This window comes from Pimephales promelas, chromosome 5 (genome assembly GCF_988280905.1).
Source record: "Pimephales promelas chromosome 5, fPimPro1.hap1.1, whole genome shotgun sequence".
In the NCBI taxonomy this organism is placed as follows: domain Eukaryota; kingdom Metazoa; phylum Chordata; class Actinopteri; order Cypriniformes; family Leuciscidae; genus Pimephales; species Pimephales promelas.
Window position 1 is genome coordinate 5,385,465 of NC_142773.1, and position 12,500 is coordinate 5,397,964.

Here is a 12,500-nt window from a genome sequence, read left to right on the forward strand (position 1 = left end):
GTGGTGGATGACCCTGCTGGTAAGAGGAACAGGCAGGTAATGGGGCTGGGGAAGTGTGTTCCTGCTGATGTGAGGACAACAAGGCAGAAGAGGCAGGCCATTCATACGACCCAAGAGGATAGTGCTGTGCCAGTGCCGATCCACTTCTGAAGCTGTGGCGTGGGCGTATCACTGCCTCACCTTCACGATTTTCTGGCTCCTGAAACTGTATTTTTGCATGTCCATGTTCCACGGGTGTAGAAGGAAGTACTTTTGCTTGTGGCAGAGGATCCTTAGCCACAGAGACCTTCTGGGGTAGCTGTACGCCTTGCAGCAACGAGTCCCGGTCAGTTCTTTTCTGCCTGTCATGCAACCTGGAAAAAGTACAAAACAAAATGTTTACCATTTCATAGAAGCACAATTGCAAAGGTTGTAGCTTAATCAAATCTTTCCTGGTTAAATTAAAAATAATTAAACAATATATTTACACTTCTAAAATGCAGATGTTAAAGTGAATGTAGGAAGCCAAAAAAGATATCTCACCAAGAAGACACTGTGGTGTTGTTGATAGTAACTAGCACAATGTTGGTCTGCTCCTGTATCACCCGGCTGTCTTCAAGAAGTTGCTTAATGTGACCGTAAGCTTGTACAATAGACTGTGGAATGGGCAGGGTTTTACCCTTGCAGTCTCTTGGCCTATTTCTAGCTTGGGCAAACTCCTTCAAAAGCCTGAGGGAAACACATTCTGAAGTCCTGTTGAAATCAGGTCTCTGGGCAGCCTGGCCATGGGTCATAAATAGTCTGAATGAAAAAGACAATATTTGTATATTAATAAATATCTATATCTATCTAGATATATATAATCAATATACAGTTTTTTCCAATTGCATGCAGTCAATCAAAGTGCACCAGGCTTCAAAATACTGGCTATTGTTGACATTACAAAAACTACATAGACTTTGATGTTTCAGTTTAACAAGTATTTGCATGAAAAATATGTAATCCACCTTTTTCACCTCTCACTGCACCATTCACTGTAACTCTCACTGGATCTCTCACTGCACCTCTCACTGGATCTTTCACTGCACCTCTCACTGCATCTCTCACTGGATCTCTCACTGCACCTCTCACTGCATCTCTCACTGGATCTCTCACTGCACCTCTCAATGCATCTTTCACTGCATCTCTCACTGGATCTCTCACTGGATCTCTCACTGCACCTCTCACTGGATCTCTCACTGGATCTCTCACTGGACCTCTCACTGCATCTTTCACTGCATCTTTCACTGGATCTCTCACTGCACCTCTCACTGCATCTTTCACTGCATCTCTCACTGGATCTCGCACTGGATCTCTCACTGCACCTCTCACTGCATCTCTCACTTTGTTATTTTGGGATGGTGTGTGTTAACATTTGTAAATACTACAAAAACAATCCATAATTTTGTTGGGAGGTATAGCTTGTCTGTTAAGAAAATGTATGCATTGTGGAAATGTGTTCACTGACTGCATATTGTGTGAAAACAACATGAAATGTGTGAATGGTATGGCCACAAAAGATCGATGCTGTGCTAATTGTGTTTAGAGTTTTGAAAATGTGACAACTGTTTGGACAAATGCTTGTTAGCGACTGAAAAAACTGTAAGTGTTATCATTTGATAATTACGATAAATATGAATGACATAATGTATGCATCAACTATTGGTCAGTTCACCTTTCAGCTGCTTGTTGACCAGGTGCAGAGCCACTGCGTTTCCTGGAAGCTCTCCATGGCCCTGGCAAGGTCTTCTTCTTGCTTTTCAGGGAATATTTGGAGGGAGTCTTGTCCATTTCATGCAATCTAGAATACAGCCGCACAATCTCAGCTGTTTCTGTGGCTGACAAAGCAGTTATTGTGCGGTTGAGGTTCACAAGGTACTTCGCCAGGTTATCAACTGCCTCCCAGCCAGGAAAACCTCTTGAATCACATTGGCTTTCCTGAAAAATGAAAAACAGCTGTTGAAGAAATAACTTACTTTGTGCTTAATAGTCCTCTTAGGGGGATTTATTTTGGGTGCAGTGATGCTGTATTTAACAAATGTCATCCTACTTTAAACAGAGTATGTAGACAGGTGATACAGTCACATAAGTATTTGTATTTGTTTCTGCTATTTGTATTTGTTTCTGTATTTGTATTTGTATTTGGTTCCCCAAAGCGGATTTTAACTGTGCTGTCCCAAGTAATTAGTGCAATCTTAGGCAGGACACTTTCTGCATACTCGGGACGCATTGAGTGGAACAAACAAAGGATTTTACGCAGTGGCTGCTATTGATGAAGATGGTGATTATGCAATTACTTTGTCTTGTTTAACTTTTGTTTTGTTTAGTAGTATCTTTATGTAACCCAAGCAGAAATGCTGCATAAAATGTATTGGAAAAGTGTATACAAAAAGCAACACCAATTACTATGATAATATGCATGTATACTTAACCATATAAAAAGAGTACAAATGCTTTAGTAATATATCCATGTTAAGATATGAAAATGTATTAAGTGCCTTAGAGAGCATTTATGTATTAGATATTAATTGCTTTTAAAGAAAAATGTAATGCTGTAGATAAGGTATATTTCACAGACGAGAAAAAGAAGGATGAAGAGAAAAAGGGCCAAGAAGATAGAGCTGGCAGGCTACGACCAAAGCACCTAATAAGGGTCATGGAAGATTTGGCAGCTCTCTAAATGAAGACAGCAGAAGAGAGTCTGACTTTGGCTGTGGACTATCTGCGTTTAAAAGACTGAAGAGAGGACTGACCTGCAGATACTAATAGTGTAGTGTCTCTCGACGCCAGAAACCCAAATGATTGCACCTTTGATTTAAACTTTGCTTTATATTGTAACTTTGCTATTAGTTTTAGTTTTAACTTTTATTTCTGGAATATTTACATTAATAAATAATTATTATACTAATTGCAAAGGAATTGTCTACCAGTGTTGTTGTTGATAAACCTTAAGCAAGAACTGACCACAGAGAAGTCTTCTGAACAAATTGTAAGTACCATTTGAATGCTTATGATTTAGGGCAGATTTGACTTACTCGACCTAACCTGAGGATAATAAATAATAAGGTTAAAGGTGTTAAGATTAAAGCATACACTGTAAAACACTGCTTTCCCTCCCAACTCTCCATGGAATAAACCATTAAAATACACAAAACCCTCATTTAAATACTGCCACCTCCATTGTGTTTTCTTCTGTTGTCATCTACGCAATAATTGTTAGTGAATCACTCATAACAGGTATGAAAACTGCACATGCAATATTTTAGAATGCACTTGGAAATTAGTATTGTTTATTGGGGATGTTAGTAAATTTGACCCATAGTGATTAGTTACATGGTAAATTTAAATAGCCTACATTTGAGCATAAAATATTTGAGAAGATTGACAGCCCTAGTACATACATTCAAGTGCTTTTCAGTGAAAAGCAGGACATAACACCGGGTTCGCAAGCATAACAGAGCCACAGAATAATACAGAAAGACATAAATCTCATTACCTGGACTGATGTGCTGGGTCTACTAGAGGAATTGTCCTCAGCAGGTAAACTACTGGCTGGACTGACAGGACTGCAAGAGACACTGCTTACATCAAAACCGGTGTCCTGGGGATTTGTGTGACAGAGAGAGCGAGAGAAACAAATAACCTTTTGATTATTAAATTACCTTTGTAAAAAATGTATTGCTGCATATGCACACATCATTCATAGTATATACAAATGAATAACTTTTCCAGTAGAATTTCAATGACAGATGATCAGGAGATGGTCAGATTACCAGAGCTGATGTGTTGGGTGAGTCGTCAGGTGGTAAAGGATTCTGAGGCGGTGCAATATCCAGCTGGTCATCACACTGGGTGGCTTCAGGTGGTCTCTCAATGAGGACGTCAGCTGGATCACTTATTGTGAGATCAAGACACTGCTCCTCCTGAACTTCTACCTGCAGGTCTGGCAGAATGATGCCAAGTTCACTGTGCTGTTGTGGATTCAGCAGATCTCCTTTGTCAGACTGAGCCAGCAAATACTCCACAGCAATACTCTCACCTATGTAAAGTATCATGAGGAAAAAGGCTTAGTTTAATTCAGAATTGACAGGTTACCACTGTAATGGGTGAGCGAAGACGTGGTTTATTTGTTGACTTTATAAAAGTGTAGTCACAAGGAAAATGCTCTCTCCTGGAGGATCTTACCGGTGGGTTTCCCAGGTGGAATAAATTCTGGAATGAGTGCACGGCCAAGGACACTGTTGCTGAGGGCATTGACGTTGGACATCAAGCGAACATCATAGATTCTTGTGTGTGACGTTTCACTCACATCCACAGCTTCATGGGCTCGGTTCATGTTCCACCTGGATCCACCCTCGAGCATGTACATCTGTGTGTGCATGGCATTACTTCTCCATCCTTGGAAAAAAAAGCCACAAATGATTAGTTTTTTATCTCCTCTTAGACACTAGAGACATACCAGAAAATTATAACTTAAATAAGATATTTTATGCTGCTTTGTGGGGATTGACCTGCCTGATTTGTCCCTTTACTTTATTGCCTCTCACAGGACAACAGAAAGACTGAACATTTTAACAATATACACATTTAAAGCTATCTACAAACACACACCCACCCAAGATAGAAGTAAAAGAATGTCTAAACATTGACATTGTTAAACAAATTATAGTACAGTGCCTTTTTTTGTTTATTCAGAGTAATGATCGCAGAGGATCAAAATATTATTTTTCATAGACGTCGCTCCAAACCAGTGGGTCTTTGCAACGTTGACCTGATGGCAGTGACTGAAGGGGACTGGTGAGGGGGGTGATGTGGGTCCTGCTTAATCAAAGAAGCTATCCTGATTACTGCCGTGTGTACAGTTCAGATAGGGGATATTATGCTGAGCGGATTAGTTATGCGGGAGAGTTTTGTTTTGAGTTTGATGTTGAGGGCGTTTAAAAAAAAAATGTATATCACTATAGAATTTCTACTTACCTGGGATAAAGGTGCATTGGTGGCGATGAAAGCTTTCCACAGAGGACGACCCTCTGCCACATCTGAATACATCCAGGACCTTGTCTCCCTTTTGTAACCCAGAGCCAAGTTTGGTGTATAGTTCAACACCAGGTGGATCCTGGATGCATGGCAAGTGCTTCTGTTGCATCTCCCACACATGTTTCATGCTCTCAGGGTTTATCAGGTGTAATCCTGATGTGTCAGTCAGAGTCCACATGGAGTTCAGCAATCCTTCAATCAGGCTGTGTGTCTCCTCAACCCCCCGAGTTCTCCTTTTGCAGTGCTTGGCAAGTTCACTGTAGGGTTGCAACGGTATGAGATTTTCACGGTATGATAATCGTCTCAGAAAATATCACGGTTTCACGGTCTCACGGTATACGATATTAAAACTATCATTATTATAATCAGCATCAGCTACAATGGCCCTTAAATGAATAACAACATATAATGTTTTTGGTTGAACATGGTTTATTGTAACAAAGGTTTTTTCAATAGAGTCTTTATGAAATGTATATTTATTTCCTCAGAAATTCTGGGTTGTCTGAAATAACTGATCTGGATTCTGTGATTGAATACAAAATGTATTTTTGAGAATGCAATCAGATAAAATGTAACAACTTTAGTTTGTCTACACAAGAGAAGTTTAATAAATTAAAACATGGACAAAAAAACTATACACAATAGTAATACATTTTAATCATAGGCTAAACCAAACTTTTTTTTTCTCCAGGTTGTAGGGGAGAGCGGGGCACAACCTAACGCTTTTTGCTTTTGGCTCAATTAATTAAAAAATAATTACGTTAGATTAATACTTTTTTTTACACAAGCAACATGCACATCTCTGCTACAAATGAACACTTAAAGTTTTTTTCTAGGACCTACCATTTTCGTACAGTTGGACTGCAAGTGACAGAAGTGCAAATGTTACAACTTACCCCATATGCGGGGTTAATTGTAACAGAGAGAGGGGTTAGTTGTAACACTTGTGTGTAACACACATAATTTAGTACTATTTTATTTGTATAGTTTGATATTGTTTGTGCATCTGTATAGACAGATATCCATACATATCCCTCATCCAATCATCCTTCTATTATGGATCAATATCATGGATAGAGACATAGAAAAGGGCTGCATAGTTTTGCAATAAATAATAATAAATAAAATTATAAATATTGTAATTGCAATTAAATTAGATTTGTGTGTGGCAGCTGCATGATGTACAATTATTATTATTATTATTAATAACAGTAATGATAATACAAATTAGCTTAAAATAAAAATTTAAAGGGTTTATTGCATTAATAACAGGCCATATTTTTAATAAATAAACAAGTTATCATTCATAGAACACTAAATTTTAAACATTTTAAATCCCAACATTGTTTGTGAACGTCTAACAAAGTTAAATGTATACTCAAACCTGAAAAGTTGTGTGGCTCCGTTTTTTTTATTTGATTATCATTGTAGGCTACACTTGGAGGCTTAGTTGTAACACTCTGTTAGAATTAACCCCGCTGTGTATTACATATTTTAAACCTAGCTAACAGTCGCTAGGAATTGCTGACATGTTTCAAAACGGTGCTATGTTTGAGCCAACAAGACGGTGATTAAGGCAATATAAAGTTAGATTTGGAAACGTATACACCCAACTCAGAAACCGAAAAAAACCTATGATGAAAAAAATTACTTTCATGGTGTCAAAACACTCTTTGTCCAGTATCTTCACGAAATATAATCAAAACTTTCCGCAAATTCGCGGGAGACCGTCTTCTGGCAGCAAGAGAAAAATAGCGGAAAGACAGCCTGCTTGATCCTGACGAACTGTGTAAACGGTCCGTGTTACATTTAACCCCGCGTTAACACCTAGGCTACTGAACACCTATGAGTTTCAGTCAGTGTATTTGATGACTATTCTTTAAAAAAATAATTATAAAGTGCACATTAAGTGTTCTCTGTCTAGATATGTTCATGTGTTCACGTCTTCGTAGTGGCTGAGACACAGTGGCGGAGCCAGAGGGGGGTCCGGGGTGGCACTGGACACCCCTGACATGCGATTGGCCACCCCGGGTGCCACCCCAAAATTTTATTGGCAGTTGCTGATGCTGATTAAAAAAAAAAAAAAAAAACCTTTCGTCAGCACGCGCGCATTTTTCAAACAGACGAGCAGCAGAGGACGAGAGATGGTTGCAAGTCAGGATACGTCTTCATCTTCACAGAAGAAACATCATATTTAAAGTAAGTTTTAGCATCAGGGTTGTTTACTCCGAATACATTAATATACGCATACAGTAGGCTACCATGCCGTGATGCGTTCTGGGTGCGTTTCCCGAAAGGTTGGCCAACTATGGTCGCAAGTCGGTCGTTAACGGCATAGTTCAATGACAACGATATTTTTGTTAGCAAACTAAAAGTGTTCGTAGAATTTGTATAATTGTTCTTTTTACCTGGGTGCAAAAAGGCAGCTGGAAAATGAATTAAACGTGTGCTAGAATACTTTCCAAGTCATTACATTGAGTATTATAAATTCAGACGTTTGTGATACATAAAAAGAAAAAATAAGATTAACTTATCTTTTAAAATCGGACACGGAGCAGTTTTTTACATAAAAAATAAAACAAGATTATCTTTTAAAATCGTCCATTTTTCCTGTGCGTGAGACTGGAAAACCCGTAGTGGATGGAGGCGGAGTGATAACAGAACGCTTAGAGTGCAGAGAGGAACGGGCTTTGGCTCCAGTCCTGGCTTTGCGTCCGCGCCGTTAGGAGCTCAACATCTGTCTCGTATGCACGTTCGCTCTAGATTAGAGGATATTTTAATTAACTAATTTGCGGTAAAACTAGTCGATCACGAGTGGCTCAACGGGTGGAACTATAGATAAACTCATTTTTTCAGGTATTTTAGTGACCGGCTTGACACTTTAGCATGAGAAATCGGGGGTGTAGCGTGAGAATTGTCTCACACTCAATGCGTGAGAGTTGGCAGCCCTGCACACACTGTTCTACAAAGGCAAAGCACAGTAACGAAAATTACATATGATATTTGGTCAAAAATGAGTTAAGACTTGTAATGGGCTTTATGACATGTCTGTCTTGTGAAAAAATATCTGGGTTAAATTATGTCCTGTTTCGGAGATGCATTACCACTCTACACATAACATGTTTGACTGGCTGGTATAAAAAAAAAACTTTAAAGGCATTTTTCTCCGTTTCTTAATCAGAACCGCAGAATTGTGTTGTTTTAATTGATGGGCACTAAAATTTGTTTAAATTTTGAAGTAGATGTCTGCTTGATGACTGCTGTATCTAATTAAAAAAAATGTTTGTAAATGTGATTTTTTTTTTTTTTTTTTGTAAATAAACATAGCAGTTCAAAACAGACACATGCTACTGTATCTTATCTCCTTGGTGCTTCAGCTTTGTTTTCTGCTAATATTTTGGATGTTCAACGCTTATTACAAACAGAGTGACCCAATTACTTCCACTGTGTGTGTGTGTGTGTGTGTGTGTGTGTGTGTGTGTGTGTGTGTGTGTGTGTGTGTGTACCCCCAAAAATAGCAGTGGCCACCCCCTGGCCACCCCATGTATAAAACTCTAGTTCCGCCACTGCTGAGACAGCTTTAAAAACCATGAGCGTCATGCGTACTGGAGTGTGTACTAGATCTACTAGACGAAACGGCGCTGCTCATTCAGAGACACGCTGAAGGGGCTTGCACACCAGTCTTTTTGCGTTGTATATTCACAGACACGCACATTGCGATTTGATTTAGGCTACTGCATAGCTATATTTTGCTTTATTTATCCATCTATCTTTTTAAATCGCACATTTTACGTGGCATCTGTTTTGTAACGCAAAAAGACGCATGTGTGCGTCTTTTTGACAGACCGGGATTCCCTCAGCATGACAGAAATAATATGGCCTTAAGTTATAAAAGTTATGAATAACCTTTATCTTCACGGAGGGATGGTGTTCCTAAATATGGGAGAACATATTCGACGTGTTTACTCCTTTTGCAGCCACTCTTCGTCCACATATCTTGCAAACTGGATATCCATCTTCAAGGACAACATCACGATCGTTTTTCGGATATAAGTTACAAAATATTCCCATACTGCAGATTTTATTTATTTTTTTTTGGCGGGAGATAGAGATTCGCAGCCTCTGTCTCGGACATTTTCAGCGCTGTACGGATATGGAGTAAGCAGTCAAGCTGAAAGAAGTTGCATGCGGCAGTGCAGGTGAATTCTGTTTTTTTTTTTTTTTTTTTTTTTTTTTTTACCGCGGATAAGCAAATGTGCACGATATGATAATCGTACATGTCAATATCGCGATAAACCGTCATACCGGTATACCGTTACAACCCTAGTTCACTGGAGCTGATGTTGGCTAGAACTTGCGCTTCCGTGGGAGCATGACCACCATGCTTTCTCTTAAGCTGTGACCTCTTCGCATCCTTGAGACGAGAGATGTCATCCTGGTCCCACTCAAAGATACAGCTTGACAACTTGGAGCAGAAGGTGCCATACAGAGGATGGTGTTCTGTTGTGAGACCAGCAGTGAATCGCCTCATGAAGTGAAAAATATCCAGTCTCACAATGGTCTTCCACGGTTTAAACCAAACAAGAACTGGGGGTGCACCTGTACACATGAGCAATGATGTGACAATCATGAAAGGATGCAACATATCATATAGAATGAAGTACCTCATTACAAAAACTTGAATCCTTGTTTAATTTACGAATACGTTTAAAACTACATCAAGTTAAGCATGTTGGTAAAAGTTTACTTTTGTGCCTGTAATAAATATTACATTACAACGCAAACATTATGACGGTAGTTTTAATGATCACAATCCAGCAGGGTTGTAAAATGAAATGTGTATTGTAACTTCCTTCTGCTACATAGTAGAGAATATACAGTATACAAAAAACAATCATAGAAAGGTAAAACAGAAGCAAACTATACACTAAATATACTGTACCTGTCTCGCTGCAGCAATCCCTGTCAACATAAATGACTTCTGGCTCTGGCTCCCCAGCGTCCTGGTAGCGCTTGACAATGCCTTGGCACAAGTCCTCAAGACCAGCTTCCTCACCAGTGGTTAGCACACAGTTCAGGACCAGGCCACATTCGTTGCTGATGTTTGTCATCCACGTGGCTGTGTCTGCAATGCCACCAGCAAGTTTCTTTGTGATCTATAAAAATAAATCAGTATTACAATATAAACAAATAATAAATTAAACAGATTACACAAAACAAAAAAATATAGTCAACAAAACTGCACCTGGGGATCAATGAGGTGTTCCTTTATCAATTTTAATCAATGACCATTGATGAAAACAAAGATCTGCCTGTACCTTTTTTGTGGAGTCAAGCTTTAAGATCCTGCCGTATGTTGAGGTGATGACACCCTTCATCTCATCCAGGTGAGCAAGGATCTCATTGGCATGCACAGTTTCAAACCACTGTGCCAGAGGTAGGGGGCAAAAAGGTGGTGGTGGCTCATAGACTGCTTCCTCACACTGGTACATGGAGCTTCTCCTTTTGTGAAGCTCACAGTCAGACAAGTACTCAATGGTCCGCCTTGCCCATTCCTCACTGTGAACTTCTTCCAGTGCTTTCTGTAGGTAACTGGAGCTGTTCCCTGCAGTTCGGGGTTTCAACATCGTAACACACCTCCTGTCCAGAGCCAGCTGTGTTGTGAGAACAGCAGGGAATCGGTTTCTGTGAGCAGGATCTAGCTGTCCCAACATCTCAGTACTCCACGGACAGACAGGGATCATGCACTTACTGCATCGTGGATAGTCCCCGCCAATCAAGTAGTACCTGGTATCAACGTCAATCACTTCCCTTGCCTTTGTGTAAATTCCGGAGTGGTGCATCTTGCGGTTACACTGATGACACTTTAGAGGAATACCCCACATCCTCATAGGTGCCCACAGGAACATCCTCTGCCTGAAGTAGGTCATTGGATCAGGTGGTGCAGTTGTCACCTTTGGTGGACTGGGAGGATAGAACCAGTTTTGTGAAAGCTGCTGCTTCAGCTGTCCTGTGGGTTCATAAAGGCACTGAGCAATCCACTCCCTGTCAGCTGGCTTAATGACCCGCATGAACTGTTTAGGCAAAAAACGTGGCCAATTCACCACCAATGGCCTCAGTGGGGTAATATATGGCGATGTAGCAGGAGTAGAAGGTGGTGGTTGTTGTGGTTGTGGAGGAGGTTGTCTCGGTTGTGGAGGAGTTTGTCTTGGTTGTGGAGGAGGTTGTCTCGGTTGTGGAGGAGTTTGTCTTGGTTGTGGAGGAGGTTGTCTCGGTTGTGGAGGAGGTTGTTTCGGTTGTGGAGGAGGTTGTTTCGGTTGTGGAGGAGGTTGTCTCGGTTGTGGAGGAGGTTGTCTCGGTTGTGGAGGAGGTTGTTTCGGTTGTGGAGGAGGTTGTCTCGGTTGTGGAGGAGTTTGTCTCGGTTGTGGAGGAGGTTGTTGTTGTGGTGGGGGTTGTTGTGGTGCATACCCGCTGGTGACTGAAAGATCATGACCTTCTGAAATATGTTCAAGAAGCCCAAGTGCACCACTGACCTTCTTCCCACACTGCTCACAACATTCCTCTGCATGGAAGTCAGATAAATGCTCTGAAAATTGTTCAGCATTAATGTTCTTGCTACAAAGACAGCACTTAATCTGACAGCTTGAACTGCTGTGTGCCACGGGGCCTGCCTGCTGCATCCCTGCACTGGCGCTGCTATGTGCCACGGGGCCTGCCTGCTGCATCTCTGCACTGGCGCTGCTGTGGGCCACGTGGCCTAACTGCTGCATCCCTGCACTGGAGCTGCTGTGTGCCACAGGGCCTGCCTGCTGCATCCCTGCACTGGCGCTGCTGTGGGCCACGGGGCCTAACTGCTGCATCCCTGCACTGGAGCTGCTGTGGGCCACGGGGCCTAACTGCTGCATCCCTGCACTGGAGCTGCTGTGGGCCACGGGGCCTAACTGCTGCATCCCTGCACTGGAGCTGCTGTGGGCCACGGGGCCTGCCTGCTGCATCCCTGCACTGGAGCTGCTCTTTGCCTCACCTGTCTGGTCACCTGACTGTGAAAAAGGAGTTAACTTTTTTTTTCCTTAGTCTAAAAATAGATTTAAAACATTATTGTTAATAATTTAAATTCAATTCAAAGACAAGTAATGGGACACTTAATGCATTTTCTTGTGTAGATGTTTTTATTTGCCTATTGAAAAAGCTAAAAGCTAACACAATGGCTTATGTCAAATGCCACAGATTTCAACACTAAGTATACTCATTACTTACCTTATGATATCCACAACTGCAGGGGATTCTTCTCCCGAAGATATCATAATACCGGACTTGTTGGTTAAACACCGGAGTCAACGGACAGGCGTCAATCTGCTGTATGACAGCCTTCCATTTCCTGGACCCTGGCCGTTTACCTGTGGTAAATTTGTATTTCCCCAGCGCATACTGGTACATGATACCTG

The 12,500-nt window shown here is 41.0% G+C and overlaps 2 protein-coding genes across 2 annotated transcripts in view; both read right to left on the reverse strand.

Moving 5' to 3' along the window:
• LOC120480953 (uncharacterized) overlaps positions 1–5,302 on the reverse strand; it is a 5,979-nt gene extending 677 nt beyond the window's left edge. Inside the window, exons 1-7 of the mRNA XM_089130833.1 lie at positions 4,996–5,302; positions 4,204–4,416; positions 3,792–4,057; positions 3,515–3,619; positions 1,694–1,956; positions 523–780; positions 1–353 (exon numbers count right to left, since the gene is read on the reverse strand). The exon at positions 1–353 is cut by the window's left edge and continues 677 nt beyond it. Of these exons, the coding sequence (XP_088986959.1) occupies positions 1–353; positions 523–780; positions 1,694–1,956; positions 3,515–3,619; positions 3,792–4,057; positions 4,204–4,416; positions 4,996–5,233 (1,696 nt within the window). The 5' untranslated portion in view covers positions 5,234–5,302. The remainder of the gene's footprint in view (positions 354–522; positions 781–1,693; positions 1,957–3,514; positions 3,620–3,791; positions 4,058–4,203; positions 4,417–4,995) is intronic.
• Positions 5,303–10,300: 4,998 nt separating this feature from the next.
• LOC148981157 (uncharacterized) overlaps positions 10,301–12,500 on the reverse strand; it is a 2,502-nt gene continuing 302 nt past the window's right edge. The window contains exon 1 of the mRNA XM_089130834.1: positions 10,301–12,500. This exon is cut by the window's right edge and continues 302 nt beyond it. Within this exon, the coding sequence (XP_088986960.1) occupies positions 10,308–12,050 (1,743 nt within the window). The 5' untranslated portion in view covers positions 12,051–12,500 and the 3' untranslated portion in view covers positions 10,301–10,307.